Raw genomic sequence first — 25,322 nt, 5'->3', positions numbered from 1 at the left:
GATTCCTTAAGAATTTTGAAGTTCTTTAAATTTGGTTTGGAGCGAGTTTTTGTGTTATTGAGGTCCGAACGGAATTCTGAGACCGGGAATAGATCCGTAATGTCATTTAAGACGTGCACGCAAAATTTAGTGTCAATCCGAGTAGTATAAGTGTGTTTCGTCACATTGGAAGTAGATTGAAGAACTTGAAGTTCATAAGTTTGATTCAATTGGTTTTAGGGGGTGATTCTTAGATTTAGCGTTGTTCCGGACGTCTCGAGAGTTCAAGCGAGTCCGTTTTATCATTTCAAACTTGTAGGTCTGTTCGGGCGGGAGCCCGGAGGCCCCGAGCATCAATCGGACGAGGCTCGAGCTTAGTTGGAAATGTGGGAAAGGGCTGAAGCTTCAGGCTTCTGTCATAACCGCACCTGCGGTTGGCCAGCCGCAGGTGCGAGCCCGTAGAAGCGGCTAGGCATCGCAGATGCGGCCATGGGTGGCAGCCCAGGAGCCGCAGAAATGGCCTATATTCCGCAGAAGCGGATCTCTTCTCGCAGATGTGGCCCAGCCGGCCAGGATAATTTCCGCAGAAGCGGACTCAGTTCCACAGATGCGATAGGCGCAGGTGCGGCCCAGGACTGCAGATGCGAAAATCACTGAAGGCACTGACCTTCATTTATTGCGGGTGTTAGCCATTTTTGGCTCATTTCCACTCAAAATTTGGGTGATTTTGGAGATCTTGAAAGAAGATTTTCACCAAGCTCTTAGAGGTAAGTCATCCCCACTTTATGTGAGTTAAATACTTGAATTTTGGGTAGATTAATATGTAAAGATTAGTGAAAATTATGGAATTAGATTAAAACCTAGGGTTTTGGTAAAAACAAGATTTAACCACGAAATTCATTATGAAATGGAGTAAAGATCATATATTCTTAATATTGGGTTATGGATGACAACTTCCTTCGAAAATTTCCGGAATCGGGGCACGTGGGCCCGGGGTTGAATAATCGCTTTAATATCTAGAATATGAATTCGTAAACCTATAATTATGGACTTTTACACTATTTGCATAGTTTCGGATTGTGCGGCTCCAGTTTGAGAGTTTGGACGCATTCTTGAGTTGGAAGTACGCCAGAAACGAGGTAAGTCTCTTTTCTAACCTTGTAGGGGAAATATCCCTATAGGTGAACTTAATTAATATATGATTAATTGTGGAGGCTACGTATGCACGAGGTGAAGAGAGTCCGTATGTAGCCACTATTCCTGTTATGTCCGGGTAGCTCTAGGATTACATCAAACTTCGTGGCCGCTATTAATTGCTTATATATGCTAATGGAATGAAAGGAAGTAAGTTGAAGGAGATCTAATGATTTATAGGCTTCAAGTGAATTGTATCATTTTTATAAAAAGTAATTAAGAAGTGTTATGTGTCAAATGATGAAAATTATGTTTACCGCGTCGCACGTATGATTCGCGAGCGGGGTTAATAGATACATCTATGGTTCATACCGTTCGACCCTCTGCAGTGCATATTTTACTTTTATGTTGGATCGGGTCAAAAGTCCTCGGTGGTATTCATGTGTGATAATAGAACCGGAACCCTTATAATTCGTATGACTTATTGCTCGAAAGGTCAATAATTTGAATGAGGAAAGTGCTTAGTCCTATTAATTGGATGAAAGGATTTTTAATAATTATTCTTGTTTGACCTTGCGTTATCTATATACATTGTGAATTAAATATATGGAACTTCACATTATTATATTTGCTGGCCTAGTAAGTGTTGGAGTCGACCCATCGTCACTACTTCTGCGAGGTTAGGCGAGATACTTACTGGGTACGTATTTTTATGTACTCATGCTACACTTTTGTACTTGATTTTACAGGCTTAGAGGCAGGTGAATCTGGCCATCAGTCTGGCGCATAGAGTGGATTCCTCAGCTCGAGACTTTCTGGTGAGCTGCCCTTTCGAGCCGATCTGCAGCAGCTAGGGTGTCTCTTTTGACTATATGTTCCTGTCTATTTTCTTTTCTAGAGAGTAGGATAGTATGATTTTGTATATTCTACTAGATTGCCCGCACACTTGTGACACCGGATCTTGGTACACACATTAGTAGAATTATGATAAACAATAGTAATATCACGTACTAACCACATAAATGAGGATTTACTATTTGTATGATGCGGATCATGGAAACACCGGGCTTCCAGGAGGTCATGGGACGTATGATGCGGTTCATGGACTCGATGACTCAGGCTGGTTTATTTCCAGCAGATCCAACCACATCTCAGGTAGGAGGGGGAGCACATACGCCTACTGCTTAGGCTCCTGGGCACACAACTGCCATATATCAGACTCCGGGTACACTACCCGTGGGCGGTGCCCAGCCAGTTGCAACAGTTGCACCTAAGCCCAGACCAGCTACGGACGGCGATTCGCAGAAGTTATTGGACAGATGGACTAGGCTACACCCTCCTATCTTCAGAGGTGAATGTCAAGAGGATGCCCAGGATTTTATTGACAGGTGTAGGGATACACTGCACAACATGAGGATATTGGAGTCCCATGGAGTAGATTTCACCGCCTTCCAGTTAGAGGGCAGGGACCGTAGATGGTGGTAGTCTTACCTTCTTAGCAGACCAGCAGGTTCTCCTTCCATGACTTGGGATCAGTTTACACGGCTTCTATTGGACAGGTATATTCCACCCTCTCATAGGGAAGAGTTGCGGTGTCAGTTTGACCAGCTCGAGTAGGGACAGATGTTTGTGACCGACTATGAGGCAAGATTCTCTGAGTTGTCTCGCCATGCACTCATGATACTTCCTACGGACGCAAAGAGAGTACGGATATATGTTGCGAGGTTACACCCCAGTACTCGATCTAGTATGGCCTGAGAGGTTGAGATGGGGACTGAGTATCAGCTAGTGGTAGATATTGCGCGGAGGATTGAGGGTTACCGCCAGAGGAGCAGAGAGCGGTTGCAGCAGGACAAGAGGGCCCGATTCTTTGGAGAGTTTATAGGTGACCTAGCTAGGGGCAAAGGTCAGTTTGGGAGGTGCCAGCCCAGCATGCCCCCATATTCAGCACCACCACCACCTCCTCGAGGTACTCCAGTGAGGCCTTATTTCAGTGCGATACCAGAGAGTTCTTATCGCCCACCAGCTATTTAGGGTACCTCCGGCGGGTATTCTGGACATCAAGGTTCTTCTAGTGGATATTCGGGCCATCAGGTTCAGGCTTCAAGACAGTAGTCCATGGCACCGCGGGGTTGTTACGAGTGTGGAGATCCGGATCACATAAGAGGACCTGCCCCAGACTTCAGGGCAAGGCAGATAGCAGGGTCATCAACCTATGATTGCAGCACCAGCAGTCCGGCCGCCCAGAGGTGGGGCACAAGTTGGTAAGGGCCGTCCTAGAGGTGAAGGCCAGATAGGGGGAGTTCAGCCAGCTACTGTTCAGCCAGCCAGCGCTCCAGCTAGATTCTATGTTTTTCCGTCCACACCAGATGCAGTGATCTCAAATGCAGTGATCACAGGTATTATTTCTGTATGCGGTGATCCAGGGTCTACTATTCATATGTGTCATCTCTTTTTGCTCATTTCCTGGATATCCCTCGTGAGTCTTCGAGTACTCCTGTTTATGTGTCCACTCCTGTTAGGGGTGGGCATCGGTCGGTTCGGTTCATTTATGAATATTATCGATTTAGCATATCGGTTATCAGTTTACAAATATGATAAATCGATAACCAAACCGATAAGATATTAGTTATCGGTTAATCGGTTATCGATCATTATCGGTTCGGTTATCAGTTTACCCGATAAGATAACTCAATCTAGAGTTAAGCAAAAAAGAGAAGAGTAAAACAGTTTTAAAACTCGTTTCAGGCCACAACTAAAATAGTTTTATAAAACAACTTTATATCGGTTCTAGACAGTGAACACAACTAGTTGTGCTAATCTTCGTGCTAGCTTTGACTTAATCTGACCCCTGCAATATAGTTGTTGTGTCACATGTCTTACTAATTGTGCTAAAACAGTTTTATATCGGCAACTAATATTCAACGTAAACAACAATACATTGAACAAAAAATCTGCAACAAACATAATCAAACACCACATTGAACAAAGAATCTGCAACTAATATTCAACATAATGTTGCTGCTACAACTTTCCAGTTTCCAACACTACAAACATCAACATAATGTGCTGCTAAGCCATAAAATCTGCAACTAATAATGCAACACTACAAACAGTTGTCCAATTAAAGAGTGAAGAGTCTGAACTCTGAAGAATACGGCTGAGGCTAAGAAAGAATAGGAAAGAATGAAGCCCTAGCATATCTGCATATGTATATACTTAAGGGTAAAGTAGTAATTTTGTTAATCCTTATTGGGTTATCGGTTAACCAAATAACAGACTGCCAAACCGAGGCCTGAACCGATAACCCAATAGTGAAAAAATTCTAAATCGTTACCGAACCGTTAACCCAATAATCTAATACCGATAACCCAATAAATAATTAACGATTCGGGTTATCGATTTTACCCGATATAAGCCCAGCCCTAACTCCTATAGGCGATTCTGTGGTCGTGGATCGGATATATCGGTCCTGTGTGGTTACATTCTGTGGTTTCGAGACTAGAGCAGACCTTCTGTTACTTGATATGATCGACTTTGGGGTCATCCTAGGCATGGATTGGTTATCCCCATATCACGCCATTCTTGATTGTCATGCCAAGACTATTACTTTAGCAATGCCAAAGTTGCCGAGATTGGAGTGGAAGGGTTCCTTCGCTAGTGCATCCAGTCGGTTTATCTCTTTTCTGAAGGCTCGACATCTGGTCGAGAGAGGTTGTTTGGCCTATCTAGCATATGTTCGGGACACCACCCCAGAGTCTCTGACGATTGATTCAATGCCAGTAGTTCGGGAGTTCGCCGATGTGTTTCTTTGTGACCTTCCAGGTATGCCGCCGGATCGTGACATTGATTTCTGTATTGATTTGGCTCCAGGTACCCAGCCTATATCTATCCCACCGTACCGTATGGCGCCGAAAGAGTTAAAGGAGCAGCATGAGGAGTTGTTAGCAAAGAGGTTTGTGAGACCTAGTGTGTCACCGTGGGGTGCACCAGTGTTATTTGTGAAGAAGAAGGATAGGACTATGCGCATGTACATTGATTACTGCCATTTGAACAAGGATACCATAAAAACAAGTACCCGTTGCCGCGCATTGATGATTTGTTCGACCAGCTGTAGGGTGCTAGGGTGTTCTCTAAGATCGACTTGAGATCAGGGTATCATCAGCTGAAGATTCGGACTCGGATATGCCGAAGACTGCTTTCCGTACTAGATATGGCCATTATGAGTTTCTGGTGATGTCCTTTGGCTTGACTAATGCTCCAGCGGCGTTTATGGACTTGGTGAACAGGGTGTTCAGGCCTTATATTGATTCCTTTGTTATCGTCTTCATTATTGACATCTTGATATACTCACGTAGCCTGGGGGAGCACGAGCAGCATTTGAGAGTAGTGCTTCAGACCTTGCGAGAGCAGGAGCTATATGCTAAGTTCTCCAAGTGTGAGTTTTGGCTAGAGTCAGTGGCATTCTTTAGGCATATTGTATCAGAGGAGGGTATTAAGGTGGATCCCAAGAAGATTGAGGCGGTCCAGAGTTGGCCGCGTCCTACTTCAGTGACTGAGATCAGGAGCTTCCAGGGGTTAGAGGGTTATTATCGCCGATTTGTGCAGGGCTTTTCATCTATTGCATCACTTTTGACTAGATTGACTCAGAAGGGTGCTCCCTTTCGTTGGTCCGATGATTGTGAGGTGAGCTTTCAGAAGCTCAAGACAGCTTTGACTACATCACTGGTTCTTGTGTTGCCTTCTGGTTCGGGGATGTATACAGTATATTACGATGCTTCACGCGTTGGCTTGGGTTGTGTATTAATGCAGGAGGGGCGAGTTATTGCATATGCTTCACGTCAGTTGAAGATTTATGAGAAGAATTACCCTGTGCACGACCTAGAGTTAGCAGCGATTGTTCATGCTCTTAAGATATGGAGGCATTATCTGTATGGGGTGTCATGTGAGGTTTATACTGATCATCGCAGCTTACAGCATTTGTTCAAGTAGATGGATCTCAATTTGGGGCAGCGTAGATGGCTCGAGTTACTAAAGGATTATGATATTACTATTCTTTATCACCTGGGCAAGGCAAATGTAGTTGCGGATGCCTTAAGCAGGAAAGCAGAGAGTATGGGTAGCTTGGCATTCATACCAGCAGATGAGAGGCCACTAGCTTTGGACTTCAGTCCTTGGCTAACAGACTTGTGAGGTTGGATATTTCAGAGCCCAGCCGAGTCCTTGCGTGTGTTGTTGCTCAGTCTTCACTATTGGGGCAGATCAAGGCTCGACAGTTCGATGATCCGCATTTGGCAGTTCTTAGAGAGACGGTGCTACAGGGTAGTGCCAAGGAGGTTTCTATTGGCGAGGATGGTGTTCTGCGACTCCAGGGTCGCCTATGCGTTCCTAATGTCGAGGCTTGAGGGAGAGGATTCTAGAGGAGGCACACAGCTTACGGTATTCAATTCATCCAGGTGCTACGAAGATGTACCGTGACCTGAGATAACATTATTGGTGGCGGCGGATGAAGAAAGATATAGTTGAGTATGTGGCGAGGTGTTGGAATTGCCACCAGGTTAAGTATGAGCACTAAAGGCCAGGTGGCCTACTTCAGCAGATGCCTATACCTGAGTGGAAGTGGGAGTGCATCACTATGGACTTCGTAGTTGGGTTGCCGCGGATATTGTAGAAATTGATGCCGTTTGGGTCATTGTTGACAGGTTGACCAAGTCGGTACACTTCATTCCGGTTAATTATGACTAGTTATACTTCAGAGAGGTTGGCTCAGATCTACATTCGGGAGATAGTTTGGTTGCACGGTGTGCCTGTTTCCATCATATCAGATAGAGTCCCTCAGTTCACTTCCCATATTTGGAGAGCCGTGCAGAGTGAGTTAGGGACCCGGGTAAAGCTCAGCACAGTATTACACTCGCAGACCGACGGGCAGTCAGAGTGGACAGTTCAGATTTTGGAGGACATGCTTAGAGCATGTGTGATTGACCTTGGAGGGCAGTGGGATCAGTTCTTGCCCTTGGCCGAGTTTTCTTACAACAACAGTTATCGGTCCAGCATCGAGATGGCTCCATTTGAGGCTTTATATGGTCGGCAATGTCGTTCTCCTATCGGGTGGTTTGAGCCTGGTGAGGCTAATTTGTATGGTACAAATTTGGTGAAAGATGCCTTGGAAAAGGTAAAGTTGATTCAGGAAAGGCTTCCCACAGCTCAGTCCAGACAGAAGAGTTATGCGGATCAGAAGGCGTGTGACGTATCATTCATGGTCGGCGAGAAGGTTCTCTTGAAAGTCTTGCTGATGAAGGGTATTATGAGATTCTGGAAGAAAGGCAAGTTGAGCCCAAGGTTTATAGGCCCATTTGAGGTGTTGAGGCGAGTTGGAGAGGTTTCTTATGAGCTCGCCTTACCCCCTCCCCAGCTTATCGGGAGTTCATCCAGTTTTTCACGTGTCTATGCTTTGGAGGTATCACGCCGACTTGTCTCATGTGTTAGACTTCAGTACTATTCAGCTAGACGAGAGCCTAGGTTTTGAGGAGGAGTCAGTTGCCATTGTTGATAGACAGGATCGCCAGTTGAGATCCAAGAGAATCTCTGCGGTAAAGGTCTAGTGGAGGGGCCAACCAGTCGAGGAGGCAACCTGGGAGTCTGAGGAGGAAATGCGGAGAAGATATCCACACTTATTTAGCACTTTAGGTATGAATCTAAACCCATTCGAGGACGAATGTTTGTTTAAGAGGTGGAGAATGTAACGACCCGACCGGTCGTTTTGCCTTCTAGAACCTCGTTCCCCCGAATAAGACTTCTCGTACTTGCTTTAACTGATTTATGACTTGCGGGGATGGTTGGTTCGGGATTTGGAAGAGTTTGGGTTGAAATCGGAACATTTGGTTCCTTAAGGTCGGCTTAAAAGGTCAAGTTTGACTTCAGTCAATGTTTTGAGTAAACAACCTCAAACTCGAATTTGAAAGTTCCAGCAGGTTTGTATGATGAATTCGGACTTATGCATATGTCTGGATCGGGTTTTGGATGACCCGAGAGCGTTTTGGCGCCTAATAGTGAAAGTTGATTCCTTAAGGATTTTGAAGTTCTTTAAATTTGGTTTGGAGCGGGTTTTTGTGTTATCAATGTCTGAACGTAATTCCGAGACCAGGAATAGATCCGTAATGTCATTTAAGACTTGCACGCAAAATTTGGTGTCAATCCGAGTAGTATAAGTGTGTTTCGTCACATTGGAAGTAGATTGAAGAACTTGAAGTTCATAAGATTGATTCAATTGCTTTTAGAGGGTGATTCTTAGATATAGCGTTGTTTCAGGCATTCCGAGGGTTCGAGCGAGTCCGTTTTATCATTTCAAACTTGTAGGTATGTTCGGGCGGGGCTCGGGGACCCCGAGTGTCAATCGGACAAGGATCGAGCTTAGTTGGAAATGTGGGAAGGGGTTGAAGCTTCAAGCTTCTGTCATAACCGCACGTACGGTTGGCCAGCCGCAGAAGCGGCTAGGCCATCGCAGATACAGCCATGGGTTGCCAGCCCAGGAGCCGCAGAAGCGTCCTATATTCCGCAAAAATGGATTGCTTCTTGCAGAAGCGGCCCAGTCGGCCAGGATAATTTCAAAAGAAACGGACTCAGTTCCGCAGATGCGTGGGCGCAGGTGCGGCCTAGGACCGCAGATGCGAAAATCACTGAAGGCAGTAACCTTCATTTATTGCGGGTGTTAGCCATTTTTTGCTCATTTCCACTCAAAAGTTGGGCGATTTTGGAGCTCTTGAGAGAAGATTTTCACCAAGCTCTTAGAGGTAAGTGATCCCCACTTTATCTGAGTTAAATACTAGAATATGAATTTGTAAACCTATAATGATGGACTTTTACACAATTTGCATAGTTTCGGATTGTGCGGCTCCGGTTTGAGAGTTTGGACGCATTCTTTAGTTGGAAGTAGGCCCGAAACGAGGTAAGTTTCTTTTCTAACCTTGTAGGGGGAAATGTCCCCATAGGTGAACTTAATTAATATATGATTAATTGTGGGGGCTACGTACACACGAGGTGACGAGAGTCCGTACGTAGCTACTATTCCTATTATGTCCGGGTAGTTCTAGGATTACATCAAGCTTCGTGACCGCTATTAATTGCTTATATATGCTAATGGAATGAAAGGAAGTAAGTTGAAGGAAATCTAATGAAGTACAAGCTTCAAGTGAATTGTATTCATGTTTATAAAAAGGAATTAAAGAAGTGTTAATGTTCCAAATGATGAAAATTATGTTTACCGCGTCGCACGTATGATTTGCGAGCGGGATTATGCTTTTACCGCATCGCACGTATGATTTGCGAGTGGGGTTAATAGATGCATTAATAGTTCGTGTCGTTCGACCCTCGACAGTGCATATTTACTTTTATGTTGGATCGGGTCGAACGTCCTCGGTGATATTTATGTGTGATAATAGAACCGGAACCCTTATAATTCGTATGACTTATTGCTGGAAAGGTCACTAATTTGAATGGGGAAAGTGCTTAGTTCTATTAATTGGATGAAAGGATTTTTAATAATTATTCTTGTTTGAGCTTGTTTTTATCTATATACACTGTGAATTAAATATATGGAACTTCACATTATTATATTTGCTGGCCTAGTAAGTGCCGGAGTCGACCCCTTGTCACTACTTCTGCGAGGTTAGGCGAGATACTTACTAGGTAAATATTTTTATGTACTCATGCTATGCTTCTGTACTTGATTGTACAGGCTTTGAGGCAGGTGCATCTAGCTATCAGTCTGGCGCATAGAGTGGACTCCTCAGCTCGAGACTTTCTGGTGAGCTGCCCTTTTGAGCCGATCTGCAGCAGCTGGAGTCTCTCTTTTGACTATATGTTCCTGTCTGTTTTCTTTTTCAAACAGTAGGATAGTATGGTTTTGTATATTTTACTAGATTGCCCAGACACTTGTGACACCAGGTCTTGGCACACAAATTAGTAGAATTATGATGTTTTGGCTTGTCTTCATTATTGAGATTTGCATTTATTTCTTCATTTAAATATGCTTAAGTTTTAAAACTACAAATCTCTTAAACCTGTAATGAAAGTTATCACGTACTAACTACATAAATGAGAATTTACTATTTGATTAGTGTGGGTTTGCTTAACAACGGTGTTGGACATCATCACGGCCTAATATGGTACTTGGGTCGTGACAGTTTGATTGAAGAGGCCCGAAAATGTCATTTACGTTATCTTGAAGTTGGAGGCTGGAGCTAGAGATTTTATTGTATTATCTATTGGCATTAGTTAAATAAATAGTAATGAATTTTGCACTTCTACGTAAGCTAAAAAAATTGAAATATTAGAAAGGAGGGAAAACATGCAAGTTGGATGCACAAGAAAACAGAAGGAACTTCATATATCACCATCTTATTAGTCCAGAATAAACATAGAACATAATTCAAGTTTTGTTTCTCTTTCTGTGAAACAACTCCTAAAGCAAGATAACCAACTAAACAATACTTGTATCATGTTAAAGTTAGATCAAAAAGCTCCAACCACTAAATCGTGGGACCAAGGCATTAACTATACTATGATGTCTTCGACATACCCTGTTTGCTCTTCCGGTGAAGAACATTTCGAGATTCTTTGTGTTCTTGAGATTTTTTTTTTTTATAACAAAAAAATCACCGATGACCATTGGCTCACGGTTCGAAATTCAATGGCTAACCTACCTGCCCCTTTATTCTTCCCCACTTAAATATACCAGGCATTTGTCTGTGGCAGAGTTCAAACCCATGACATGCGCCTAACACACACATCACGTGCAGGGGCGGCTCAACGGGATTGGTGGCCTAAAGCAAAACCTTGATTAGAGGCCTTAATTTTATTTTTTTTAACAAAAAACTTCCTATATATTTTCCTTTGAAGTTTATTTATCTAGCTTTTTGAGATGTAAAGTTATTACGTAATAATTTTGTTTATAACTAACTTTTTGCAATATTTTTTTGAATTAATAATATGTATAAATAATCCATTTAATTTTGCTTGAGATATTGTTGATCTTAAATAAAATTTTATCAATTTTAATTTTAAAAAAATCTTTCTGTATATGCGACTAGTATAAAAACTGTTAATATTATTCTATAAGCAATATATGCATTTGAAAAGAATCAAATCCTCCAGTTATGGATTAGAGTATTACCTTCTAGTTATACTATTTTTCTTAACAGTGAAATATAAGTCTAAATCGTCAATATCAATGCACTATTATGTTTTAAGGAACTCTCGAGGTTAATGCAATAATTTTTTACCACTAAATAGAAAAATAAAAATATTTTCAATTGTTTCGAATTATTCAAATATATTAAAAATTTCTTTCTTTATTAAAAAATATAATTTTTTTACTTTAAAATGCTTAAGTTATTTCAAAAAATTAATTAATAACAACAACAACCCAGTAAAATTCCACTAATGGGATCTGGGGAGGGTAGTGTGTACGCAAACCTTACCCCTACCCCGTAGGAGTAGGAAGGCTGTTTCAGAAAGACCCGAGCTCAAGACAAAGGACAAAAGGAAACAATATTAGTATCACCAGAAAATCATAGGAAAAGTAGGAACAACATAAAATCCAGAAGAAAGATGCAAAGCAAAAGCGAAAGCGATGGCTAGTAAATAGGTCATGCACTCGAAAGCGAAAATAGTAAGAGACAACATTGTCACTAGCTATCTTAGACAAAAAAAAACCTACCATACTAGTCCCACAATGGTACAAAGAAGGCAATACTCAATTACATCCTAACCTACAACCCTAATACTCGACCTCCACATCCTCCTATCAAGTGTCATGTCCTCGGAAATCTGAAGCCTCGCTATATCCTGCCTGATCACCTCTTCCCAATACTTCTTAGGCCGCCCTCTACCTCTCCTCTTGCCCTCCACAACCAGACGCTCACACCTCCATACCGGAGCATCTGTGCTTCTCCTCTGAACATGTCCGAACCATTTGAGTCTCGCTTCCCGCATCTTGTCTTCAATGGGAGCGACGTGCACCTTCTCCCGAATATCATCATTCCTAATCTTATCCATCCTAGTGTGCCCGCACATACACCTCAATGTCCTCATTTCTGCTACTCTCATCTTCTGAATATGTGAGTTCTTAACAGGCCAACACTCAGCCCCATACATCATGGCCGGTCTAACCACCGCTTTATAGAACTTACCTTTGAGTGTCGGTGGCACTCTCTTGTCACACAGGACTCCATATACTAACCTCCACTTCATCCATCCTACCCCAATACGGTGTGTGACATCCTCGTCGATCTCCCCTCCTCCCTGGATAACCGAACCAAGGTACTTGAAGTTGTCTCTACTTGGGATGACCTGTGATTCAAGCCTCACCTCCACGCCCACTTCCCTCGGCTCAGCGCTGAACTTACACTCCAAGTACTCCGTCTTCGTCCTGCTCAGCTTGAAACCCTTAGACTCAAGAGCTTGTCTCCAAACCTCCAGCCTCTCGTTAACACCAGCTCGCGTCTCATCAATCAGAACTACATCATTGGCGAATAGCATGCACCATCGCACCTCCCCTTGAATATGGTGTGTCAACGCGTCCATCACCAAGGCGAATAAGAAAGGACTTAGCGCACAACCTTGGTGTGACCCCATTACAACTGGAAAATGCTCAGAGTCGCCTCCTACTGTACTAACCTGAGTCTTAACCCCATCATTAATAAATCTACTACTAACAAAAAATGAGGCATGGAAAATATTGGGGCCTAAAGCCTTTGCTTTACTTGCCACGTGTTGGCTCTTACCACTAGAGCTAAGCCCAGGGGCAGTTGTTGAGAACAAACTTGCAAGTACAAATTGATTAACCCAGGGAGGCATAAAAACTAGAACCGAATATATATGAATTGAAACAAGAAAATAATCGACGACCGGGAAAACAAATTGAAAATATAGTTTCTTGGATATATAGGTGGGTGCTGAAAACAGGGAGATAGTGAAAAATGACAATTAGTACTAGCACACCAAACAGACAGAATTAGGATTGGCTTAGATACTACTACTTAAATACAAAAGATAAACTGACAGAGTGAGCATCTGGAAATCAGAAGCTCTTTTTTTAGTGATTCTACTTACTAATGATGAGATTGCACACCTTGCCAAGCACAAACAATTTCCTCAAGTGCTGGTCTAATAGATTGTGTTAACATGTTTTGGTACTCGATAGCATCACCACATGACCTTCTTAGCTCAACCAAGTAATAGCATTCAGTAACTTCAAATATTTGCACATCAATGCATAGAGTTCCATATTTTGATCCCTCTAATCTCAAAAATCCACCCTCTTTTTTCTTTATTTCTAGGTTCAGATTCCTGCCAACTTCCTCAAGCTTGTATATGATGACCGCGGCAGGCTTCACTGATGTGAATTGCAATTCCTCCTTTTGATCATTTCTTATGAATAAACCAGACAAGTCAAACCCACTTGAAAGAGAGATGATATCAAATGCATTAAGATTCATAGGTTTTGCCAACTCTAGCTTTGCGTCACAGGAACAGATGCTCTTCTCCAAACTCGAACTGGAAACAGCATCTGCATTAACATTTTGGTTCTGTACTAGTTTGGTTCTCACATGTCTGGATTCCAACCCTTTCTTAAACCAGGAGATTTCCTTAATTTTGGCTATCGAAATCCTTGTATGAGGGTTTGGGTCGAGGATCCTAGAGAGAAGTTTACGCACTTCTAGTGGGAACCAATTAGGGCATTTGTATTCTGCCCTGCTTATCTTCCTATACATATTCATAAGATTTGAGTCATGGAATGGAAGATAACCAGCCAACAAAACAAATAAGATCACCCCAGATGACCAGATGTCAGCTTTGGCACCATCATATCCTTTTCTACCAATCACCTCGGGCGCAACATATGCTGGCGTACCGCACGTTGTGTGGAGTAAGCCATCCTGTCGCTTGGACTCAGCCAATGCACTCAATCCAAAGTCTGAGACCTTTAGGTTTCCGTTCTCATCCAGCAGGAGATTTTCCGGTTTGAGATCACGGTGATAAACATCTCGGCTGTGGCAAAATTCAACAGCAGCAATCAGTTGCTGAAAGAACTTTCTAGCAACATCTTCCTTGAGCCTCCCCTTTGCCAGCTTGTTAAAAAGCTCCCCGCCTTTGGCATGTTCGATCACAAAGTAAATCTTAGACTTAGTTGCCATGACCTCGTATAGCTGCAAAACATGTGGGTGTTTGACCAGTGCCATAATAGATATCTCTCGTTTGGTCTGTTCTATCAATCCAGCCTTTAGAACCTTCTCTTTATCAATAACCTTGATAGCTACACCCTGTCCAGTTTTCAGATTCCTTCCATAATAAACCTTAGCAAAGTTGCCTTGACCTAATAATCTCCCCAATTCATATTTCTGCATCAATACATTTCCTTTCTTCTCCATTTTCAACCAACAATCCTACCTTAAACTATAAATAATTCTTCTCCTGCTGATATGATTAATTCGTTTATTTCACGAGCAGGAGGCCTTGTTTCGGCGTTCAACCGTCTGCAACAAGGCAGTGCTTCAGTACTGTGGCTTCATTGTGCATCTGGCACGAGAACTTAAATGCCGTATGAGCTGCAAATTTGAAATCATTATGGAGAAAACAGAATAACCCCAATGCAGACGGAAAATCAGAGGCGTCTAAGAACCAAGAGGTGATGTTCAACCCCATCTTTCTGCATCCCAAATATATTTGCTTTCAGTGATATGTTGCCAAATTTCTGAAAAATCACAAGGTAAGAAAAAGAACATCAGATCTTAGAACGTTTCAATATGAGCTAAATAATTTGTTAACTTAAACGTAAAAGGAAAAAATTGGAGATATATAAGAAAAAGAAGCCCAAATTACAAGTGGCAGTACATTAAACATGAAATCATTCTGAAGAGCCAGTAGGAAAAGACAATTAATATCCATTACAGAAAAAAAAAAAATAAAGATGATACCAAGATCTGAATACATAAGTTTTCAACTATGACACCCTTGTACCACAAGAACACAAATGCAGCTAAAAGGTTTATATTAAAGATAAATACTACTGTACTTCCATTTAAGTGACCACAAATTCAAGCTGAAGAAGTTGCTCTATCACAAGGCCAGAATATGACTCACCAAGATAAATTATTTGGCTAGGTTTAATCATATCATAGGCAAGATCTATTTCTCAATCTAAAGAAAAACCAATTTAATCCCGGCCCCAAGATAAATGAAACATGATATATTAAATATAAAATCAAAAAAATGAGCTGATGAGATACAACTAACGCTTTTCAGATCAAATCCAGAACCGAAATTGGCATGAGCACATTCAAACAAAAGGAAAATCATTCAGACGTCAGACCTCATCAATAGAATTATCTCAGCCACAAAACCCGGTGCCAACAAAAAGAAAAGGAAAAATATGAACAAATGGTGAATGCTAAATAGTTGTAAATTCAAGAATACAAGGTGAAACATTCACACATCATATACCCAAGACACAACATTTTTCCTAATAAATGTAGAGAATTTATTACCAATCATCAGAAAATGCAATTAATAATCCACAAGAAAATATTTGAAAATGGATCAACAAAGAAAGAAAGAAAGAAAGAAAATGGAAAAGAAGAAGAAACCTGAAATGGTTTAACGAATTTGTAGGAGAATACAACTTCGGAAGATCCGAAGCTGAGAGGGTATAGAAATAGAGAAAAAGACAAGCTCTGGTCGTAAATGTGTAATTTCGTGAATCTGTATTTTTGTAGGAAAAGCACAAAGCTGTTGTCTTGATACAATTGTTGTAATGTTCAATTTGTGACGTTAATACTAATTCTCTGCAAGTGAAAACTAGGTAAGCTTCTGCAATAACTGTACCTTGACACGTGGTGGACCTCTTCACGAAAGAGAGAATTAAGTATATTTAGAGATACGTTTGGTTTATGCTTTAATTATGAGGGACTATAGTGCATGAATTATTTATAATAATGCAAGGATTGTCATATAGTAATAAATAACAATATATAATTATTATGCCATGAATAATACATATAGATTGTCAAGCAAGAATTGTCTAATTTAAGAATATTTTATTCATGAATTGTCAAGTAGGAGTATTTAATCTTACCACGTATGATGATACTTATACCCATATCTCTAGCCCGTTTGGACATAAAAAAAATTTCACTTTTTTTCGAAATCAGCGTTTAGTCATAAAGTTTTCAATTTTCACATGAAGATGCATTTTGGAATTTTTCGCTCAGATCACTCACAAAACTTCAAAAACAACCCAAAATTATATTCATGTCCAAACACAGCTCTAATTTTCAAATACCATTTTAACTTGAAAATTTTTTTCCACCTTTTTGGAATTTTACAATTCTTATGTCCAATCGCCCACTTCATATTCTATCACGTCTTATATATATACACACACATTCACGTGTGAGTTATATCAGAGTTTTGCTAAAAGGAGGAACACATATGCCCATCAAAGAGGTGCGAGAGGTTGCAGTGATTGGTCTAAATAGAGGTAGAGGAGCGAAGAAGAATGGAGAAGAGGTGATTAGACAGGACATGACACATATTCAGTTGGCCGACGATATAACCCTAGATAGGAGAACATGGAGGTCGAAAATTAGGGTAGAAGGTTAGTAGGTAGTCGAGCGATCTTTTCTTTCTCAGGGAAGTCATGGTTCTAGTTTAGAGCACCTTGTCTGCTCCATCTTCTCCTTATTATTATTATTATTATTATTATTATTATTATTATTATTATTATTATTATTATTATTATTATTATTATTATTATTGTTGTTGTTGTTGTTGTTGTTGTTGTTGTTGTTGTTATTATTGTTATTATTATTATTATTATTATTATTATTATTATTATTATTATTATTATTATTATTACTGTTGTTGTTGTTGTTGTTGTTGTTTCCTTTGATTTGGTTATCTTACTATTTTCGCTACTAATGCTTTTTTTCTCAGTATTTTCATCATAGTGTCTTTGCTATTGTATTTTTCAAACTTGTTTTAAAAATGCTTTTCTTTAGCCGAGGGTCTATCGGAAACAGTTTCTCTACCTCACACAAGGTAGGGGGTAAGGTTTATGTATCCTCCTCATACCCCACTTATGAGATCATAGTGAATATACTCTTTTTGTTGTTGTATATTAGAGTTTTGCAATTTGGCATTTGATTTTTGATATTAGATTTTGCTAATTTATATGATTTTAAATACTGGAATTCGATCTTATATTAGTTACATAGGGATTATATTGATTATGTAGGATTTATACCAAAAACTAAATATTGTATAAGTGCTAACATCAATATTTCTTTTTTTTACCAAAATTACCCCTTAGAGTCCATGGCATCTACTATAATTTATTCCTTAGGCGCCTAGGAGGGAAAAGAATATTACAGACAAATCCTTTTTCAAATGTTTTTGTGAAAAAGTGGGTAGGAAATATTAAACAGCTTATTGGGGAAGATGAGAGATTTAAAATGTTTATTTCTGGGCCATGCTTTACTTTTTATATGAAAGCTTCAAAACGATTATCCTAAGTCATACTTTTCTTTTCTTTTTTTATTTTTCTAAATTTTCGTATTGCATTAACCCATATAATAGTACGGCATGGCCGCATGGTAACCTAATTGACATAATTTTTTAGCCAATCAACTACGACTGAAGAAGACAAAAAAAGAAGAAAATTGAGAAGTTCAAAAGACAAGTCCAACTCATAGTTGAATCAAAATTAAGATGTTTCTACGAATTGAATGATAGAAGAAAAGAAAAAAAACAATATAATACAAGCCATGATTATCACAACCTCAAATTTTGTTCGATGGCTCTATGATTTTTCAAGGTTGTATAATAGACCACATAAAAGATTTAGATGTTGACATCTCCGTATCTTGCCAGGACCATTTCTAGAGAGGCATTCTCCGACCCTTCCCTCAACCCCCCCCCCTCCCCCACCACCACCAAATAAAAGTTTGGAAATAGGATACACAAAGAATCGTGAAAATTTTATTTTGAGTTAATGTCTTCACAAGTACTGTAAATGAAATGATTAAGATTGTTTTGAGAAAGGGTCTTTGCATAAATAGCTAGTCGGATTCACTGTTAACTTTTTCTATCTGTATGATTTAATTGATTGTTATTTTACACTTGAAATGTATTCAATTATTTTTAATTTAAACAGTGAGTCTTGAACTCTGTATGCATCTAAATAATACTTCGAAAATCCTAGAGGTAAGTAATAACTGGTAATCTATTATGTTAGTAGTCCCAATTGTAATGTATCATGATCAGAATTTGTTGATTGATCCTGATTTTACATTACGTACAGACATTTAAAATAATTAAACAAATGGGAGATTCTCGATGAAACATTTTAATTTTTGCTTATTCAGACTCATACTCTACCTTGCACCACTTATTTATAATCCAGTAGAATTGGGATCGGAGACTACATAAATAGATAGAGGGTATTTTAAATTCTGATCTTGCTGCCACAATCTTGAGATTTAACTCTTTGTCACTCCTATTAAAATTTAAAAAAAAAAACAGTAGAATAAGTCAGTTTATGTAATCTTAAACCTAGTTGATATTTTATAAGGCATCTTTAGAAATGAGTGCATTTTTTTTATTCATTTGAAAAACTAGAACTAAACGACGGCATCATAAGCACAAATAATTTGCTTTGCTCCTCTGTATTTTATATGCTGGTGTGGCCATGGGTTGGTGGAGATTTGGTAAGAGGGCCTTTTTCTGTTCACCATTTGGCCCCAAATGAATGGAGAATTGAAAAAATAAATAAAACAAAAAGGAACCAGATTTAAAGAAAAAGTGGGGTCTTGTATTGGTCATAACTCCTTGACAGATTGTTCATCTTCAAACTCTTGTCTGTCCTTAATGTGATTATAGTCACAAAAACTACTTAGTTATCTTCAAAAAAAGTTGACTAGAGCACAACTCCTGCCATCTGTTTTAGCCCAACACCTGGTGGTGGCAAAACGGTTAAAAGAAAACAGTTAACCACTCATATTATCCACCAAAAAATAGGTTAATTGTTTTCTTTTGGGAGACTAAAAATTCTCACAAAAGTATCATATGCAAGAAGCCATGGATAATATGGTTACCCATATTATCTGCCGGTTAACCTGTTTTTTATCCGTATTAAAAATGGGTCGAGTTATCTGTTTTTTCATTACCCGTTTTCAACCCGAACCATATCCGACCCCACCCAGCCGTTTGCCACTCCTGGTACCCCAGAAACACCTAACAGCTCCATTATTGAAAGTGTGAAGAATAAACTTCTAAATTCTATTGACCGTTGGCCAATACTTAGCTTACTCGTTTTGTAAAAGACAACACAATAGCCCCTTATGATATTTATTCTAGTACTTAACCATTTTATCCCCATCCTAATTAGAGATGCGTGGCAGCTAGAAAGCAAATCACAGAGGGAGAGTTTATAAAAAAGCAGCAGCAACCAAAAAATAAAGAATCAGATAACCCCTTGTGAAGCAGTTCAACTATCAGAATTTCAACATGTTGAGCAATCCTTTTTGTTTTCAATGTTTAAGCTCAGTTACTAAGTACTTACGTAGCTTTAACTTCAGTCTCAAGTAAGAGTAAACAGACTTCATTTCAGCAAAAATGCTTTTGAAGTGTCTCCTTTCTTTGTTCAGATAAGCTTTATTATAAATGCAAAATTGAACAAAAAGAAAATCGTGTCAGATTAGGAACAAGTTAAGATTGATGACCATAAAATCAGCTTAAGTCCTTTAGCAATCTCAAAAAAGTGAGCAACATTTTCCTCCGGGGTGCCTACTTTGATGCCATGTCCAAGGTTCAAAATATGTTTCCCTTTACCAGCTTTCTTGACAGTATCATTTATTCGATTGGTGATAAATTCCTTTGACCCAAAAAGGACACCAGGATCCACATTACCTTGTATGGCAACATGTCGCCGCCTTCCATCAGCCATATCAACTGTCCAATCCAAGCTTACTACATCTACACCTGTCAATGGTAGTCTCTCGAGCAAGCCACCCGATCCACTTGCGTAAAGAATCAGTGGGAGATCAGGATGGGTTAGTTTCACTGAGTCCACTATCTGTTTTAAATAAGGCAGACTAAACTCTTCAAAATCGACTGGGCTTAGCTCAGTGGCCCATGAATCAAAGATCTGAACTGCTTGAGCTCCACTGTCTGCTTGGTAACGGATATATTTAGCCATAGAGGTCGCAAACTTTTGAAGGAGAGCATGCAGGACCTAAAGTAGCAACAACAATTAACATCAATAAGCTACTGCCAAAATGCTGTCTTTGAATATTAAAACATGATACGATACAAGTAATCAATTTTGGTCCAACCAATAGACGTTCTTTAATTTCGTCTATGTTTCCAGTTGATACTTCCCTATAAGGATAATATGACATTGGATAAATTTGGTTCTTTTACATATATCATCAGTATAGAAGAGGAATGTGCTATTTTCACCTTAAGGGAACTTCCAAATATTCAGCTCACATTATGAAGCATGAAGAACAAGGCTTGTCACTGTTTCAGCAGTCTCTCTCTATTTTTGTTCCTAGTCCAGGGTATGAGGCTAGATTGACGCAGAGTTGTGAACATGCTAAACCAATTTTCAAGAGCAAAATTCAATTTCCCCAAACAGCAAGTTATTTAGAAATATGCATACCGACCCCTCAGATTTGGAAAGGTGGGAAGTGTCTTAGTGGTAAAGATCTAGAGGTATTATTGTCATTAGTTCCTAACAGACAAGAAAAGAAATGAAGCAAATGGCAACAAATGAAAAGAAATGAAGAAAATGGCAGTAATGAAACTTCTTTTCACCTTCTTAAACTTGTTCTGCATGGGTCAATAGGCAAAGTAAAGAGATGTGATCTCAGCCTACACTTAAAACTGCACTTCTCCCTCATGAATCGATCTTAATGCCATTTCTCTCAGTTTCCCTCTATTTTTGTCCCTTGCTTTACATCTTCTATGAACATCAAATCCAGCCCTTTCTTTTTCTGATAACATCAAGTAACGAACCTAAAGTACTTCAATCTGAAAGACTTTTCCTAACACTTCAAGGCTTAGACCTTTTTTTTCCAATTTTTCCTTTGGGTGTCAAGTATTGTCATATCTAGGAATCATAATATATAAATTCTGTAAAATTTAATGCCTTTATATACATAATATCTAGGCTCAAGTCTAGAATAGTAAAGATTTAAGCCACTAACAGTAAGAACATCAAATTACTCATGTGGCCTCCAAATATCTACCACCTCTGTTCCCTTACAACAACTGATCAGCATCCATAAATCAAGGACTAAACAATCCCAAATTAAAGTTGCTCTAGAAGCTAGACAAAAGGGAAATTTAAGTTGGAATCTCTCCCTAAATAATCTGAATGGACGGTGAAGTTCGATAAAGTTCAGGATACAAAACATCAACTACAGAAACAAGCTATAGTTATATAAGTGTATGTGAGTGCAGTCTTCTTCAAAAATCAAGTGCCACGTGTTTCACGATGTAGACATGGTTTAGTGAAAAACTGAAAATTAGTAATAGCAATTGTAAGTTACCTTGGGCTCTGCAAAAGCTAATCTCTTTATCTTTGCGAAGTTCTTAGAGGAACCTCCTTCAACCACATATGACGCCAGGGCAAAAGGTGCCCCAACGAAACCAAGAACTGCTGCTTGATTATTGACCTAGACATGCAAAAACAGTTTCTAATTAAATCAACATAATAGGACAAGACGTGACAGTGACTGTTACAGATAGTCAGATAGCAGACTATAACTAATTTAACTTATTTTAAGGGAAGTCCTAGAGTTGCTTTAGTATATATTTACAAACTTTTGGCTGGTGATATTAGGGCCTAGGGTCTCATAAGAATATGATACAAAAGCAAAGAGATGAGCATAAATGCTCAATCTTAGTCCACTGAACCTATATTATATATATGTAATGCACATGAATTCTCCATACTGTTATGTGAACAGAAAATAATAAGTAAACATTTGTATAGTAATGTATATAGTTCCTTTAGTTCAAAGGTACCCTGCTAAAAAAAGCATCAGTATATTGTCAGAAGGAAAAATAGGATATTCTCCTTGGAGGATAACAAAATAACACCATGTAACAGCAAAACCTGCCTCGGGTATACATGGAAAAGATTATAACGTGAAGGGGCAGCAAAGTCATTCCTGCCAGATGAGCTCGTAAAAGCACAAAAGAATGATGAAGTACCTCTTTCCGCAAAATTGTTAATGCTTCTCCAACATATGGAACTGATTCTTCAGGAATGAATTCTTTAACTTTCTCAACATCAGCGGTTGTTCCCAGGGGATCAAATATGACAGGACCATTCCCCTTTATAATGTCGAAAGGGATATTCATCCCAGAAAGAGAAGTAAGAATGTCTGAAAATAAAATAACCTGCCACAATANAACCAAATTTATAATTATAAAATGCTATTAATCTTAAAATAGGCTAAAATTGCAATTATACGCAATTTAGCTTTTAAAATACCAAATAAATTTGTAAAAAAAAATATACAAAAATTACCTTAACTGTATTTTGGTATAAATATGGGAAATAAAACAAATTATCCACCAAAATGATAATTTTGGAAATAATTATTGGTTTTTATACTGCTAAAATGGGCAATAAATTAATTTTAAAAATCTTTTAGAAATTAGGAAAAATACTAAAACACTTTGCCATGCTTATATATGCATGCATATGTTATTTTGAAAATATATATGAAAAATTAGGTATAAACAATGATACCAGTAAGGAATCTTACCCCATCAGGCCTGAATACTTTCCAGGGTTGTAGAGAAATTTCTACCACAAGATCAACATTCTCTGATCTATCACGGAACGATGGATACTTCTCGCAGAGGAGTTGATAGCTCTAATAAAAATTTAAAATAATGCAGAATAATTAGATGGACCAAAAAAAAGTAAAAAGGAAATCATGGAAGTTAGAATCATGATGGCAACAAAAAACGTATAAGAAGTCCTGCAGACCAAGCCTTAAAACTGTTTTAACTAGTACTCAATAACCTAAGGAAGCAAAACTAGAAGATTGAAAATTGTCAAGCTTTGTGGTCCATAAAAATCCAAGTAGGTCCTTACTAATATTACTCACTTCTCCAAGAACAAGTTAAACAAAACATCAAAAAAATGATCCCCAAAGTCCCATTTTGTTTCTTTTACTCTCTAACAGAAGGGGCAAAGTAGCAAACACGGAGGGTAAAATGAGAATATCGCTTGAGATGGTGTGCTCATGTCATATGTAGACCTCTATATACATCAGCCTTAAGGTGTAACAATATAATGATTGAAGGTGATAAGGAACAAGGTAGATACAAAATCACTTGGCGAGAAGCTACTACAAAAGACTTACGATTTCTTAGGACCAATGTGAACTTAACAAAGAACATAATACAATGAAAGCAAAAGATCCATATAGGTAATATCAACAAGCATATATTAAGGAGTCTTTTCATTCTGGTTAAAAGAACTTGTTTGTTCATTTAGAGCTAAGGGTCAAATGTAGTCATTCTTCTTGTTGTTGTTCGTATAGCGTGAGTGTGAGGCGTAGTAGTAGTTGTTGTTATTCATGTAAAACTAAGTGTAAGGTTCAGAGAACCTCTAGTTTAGAGAACTCCCCTAAGTTGTCTTAAATTACTTAGTAGTCGAATGAAATTGGACCAAATAGAGCAAAAGGGATACTGATGATTCATATAGCTGACCCCAACTAATTTGGAATTGAGGCCTAAATGATTAAATAGAATTGGAAATTCCCAATGGACCTCTCTTTCGAAGATTCAGCCAAGAAAGCTCGAAGATTCAGCCAAGAAAGCTCGAAGATTCAGCCATTCCTATCTCATGCAAGCAGCTGACTACAATGGACCTACACGAATCTGTTGACACTCATGGAATGTAGGTAGAAATCTTTTACATAGGATATTTATTGATTAAAAAGGTAACACAATGGAAATCCCAAAAGGGAAAAAAAATGACAGACGCAAAATTTTGAATATGCACTATGCCTTATAAATCTTTAGGAATAACCAAATTTAGAAGTAGAAGCATGTTGGAATTGAGAAGCAGATAAAATAAAGGTAAAAATATGAACCTATAAACCTACCTTCATATACCTCCCTGCTTGTCTCATAAGCCATACGGGAGGCCTTTCTACATCTTTACCCCGAACAGCATCAAGCAACAAAGGTTCTGTTGCATTTATAGCTTTTGGTTCCGCAATAGTTCCTGGAAGTTAAAATCAATATGAAAATTCAACCAACTTAAGAAGTTGAAGGTACAATTGCATAGAAACTGAGGGAATAAATAACTCTAACTCTAATCGGTCAGGGGATGTATATGGAAATTTCAGATTACTGTCTAGCGGATGCAATTTTACACACTTGAAATGAAATTGAAAAAATACTACTACTAAGATGAATTGGTAGGGTAATTAAAATGAAGAGTAAATTGAGGTCCTTGAGGCTTACTTAATTGACCAAAATCAAGTTTTAAGACAGCAGCCACTGATTGCATAATTGTGAATGTGAAGACATACAAATAGCATAACAAAGGCTGGATACAAGGCTGAATTAATAATTAATCATAATAAGGTACTCGGATTAAACAAAATTGGAAATGTTATAAGGACGATGTAAAGAAGGTTACCTCCAGCAGAGCAACAGATTTTGGGGTTGACATTAAAGATAGAGGGAGAAGTAAAAGCAGATTTAGAGGAAGGAGATATAGAATAAACAGAGGTGTAATTACAAGACATCATTTTTTCAAGCCCGAAATTTCCTTTTGCATATCAAAGCAGTTGGAAAAAGAAGACCAGTTGTAGGAAATCTACGTTGACGAATGGCAAACTCTTTTGTAGGCCCACTTTCCCCTATTTACTTCGCCTTTTCTTTTGCTTTCTTTGCTAACTGCTCAATTCATTCTCTTCATTTTGACCATCTGCTACAAGAATTTTATTACTATTTCTTTTTCTCCATGCAGATTAACATGACAGATTAGGCGTGCTATAACATCTCTTTTAACAAAGATTATATTGCTACTATAGCTGTTTAGAAATACAAAACAGCTTTTTATAAACAACCTTGACACTATAAAAAAGAAAATTTTGGAGACAGCACAGCTT

General features: G+C 38.9%; 2 protein-coding genes across 4 annotated transcripts; both read right to left on the bottom strand.

The window, feature by feature from the left end:
• Positions 1-13,026: 13,026 nt before the first annotated feature.
• LOC109241268 (CBL-interacting protein kinase 18-like) lies at positions 13,027-16,020 on the bottom strand. 3 transcript variants are annotated; one of them, XM_019407993.1, is made up of 2 exons: positions 15,997-16,020; positions 13,027-14,866 (listed from the first exon to the last, which is right to left on the bottom strand). In XM_019407993.1, exon 2 carries the CDS (start codon positions 14,541-14,543, stop codon positions 13,224-13,226), a length of 1,320 nt encoding a protein of 439 aa, XP_019263538.1. In that variant the 5' UTR covers positions 14,544-14,866; positions 15,997-16,020; the 3' UTR covers positions 13,027-13,223. The 3 variants fall into 3 exon arrangements, with proteins under 3 accessions (XP_019263538.1, XP_019263535.1, XP_019263537.1); XM_019407990.1 differs by lacking the exon at positions 15,997-16,020 and adding an exon at positions 15,759-15,977; XM_019407992.1 differs by lacking the exon at positions 15,997-16,020 and adding an exon at positions 15,660-15,746.
• A 3,847-nt stretch (positions 16,021-19,867) lies between these two features.
• LOC109241260 (uroporphyrinogen decarboxylase, chloroplastic) lies at positions 19,868-24,959 on the bottom strand. Its single transcript, XM_019407983.1, has 6 exons — positions 24,848-24,959; positions 24,306-24,427; positions 22,953-23,063; positions 22,393-22,581; positions 21,726-21,851; positions 19,868-20,404 (listed from the first exon to the last, which is right to left on the bottom strand). Exons 1-6 carry the CDS (start codon positions 24,957-24,959, stop codon positions 19,868-19,870), a joined length of 1,197 nt encoding a protein of 398 aa, XP_019263528.1.
• Between the last annotated feature and the right edge of the window lie 363 nt (positions 24,960-25,322).

The sequence above is a fragment of the Nicotiana attenuata genome, unplaced genomic scaffold (assembly GCF_001879085.1).
Source record: "Nicotiana attenuata strain UT unplaced genomic scaffold, NIATTr2, whole genome shotgun sequence".
NCBI classification, from domain to species: domain Eukaryota; kingdom Viridiplantae; phylum Streptophyta; class Magnoliopsida; order Solanales; family Solanaceae; genus Nicotiana; species Nicotiana attenuata.
This window is presented reverse-complemented; position numbering and strand designations above follow the sequence as displayed.

Bases quoted from the DNA above. Each gene is read 5' to 3' on its own strand.
- LOC109241268 (XM_019407993.1), bottom strand. From the start codon at position 14,543: ATGGAGAAGAAAGGAAATGTATTGATGCAGAAATATGAATTGGGGAGA.
- LOC109241260 (XM_019407983.1), bottom strand. From the start codon at position 24,959: ATGATGTCTTGTAATTACACCTCTGTTTATTCTATATCTCCTTCCTCT. The intron at 23,064-24,305 runs GTAGGTTTATAG...AATTTTTATTAG, and splicing joins AAGCAGGGAGGTATATGAAG to AGCTATCAACTCCTCTGCGA. The intron at 21,852-22,392 runs GTACTTCATCAT...TTGCATGTCTAG, and splicing joins TAACAATTTTGCGGAAAGAG to GTCAATAATCAAGCAGCAGT.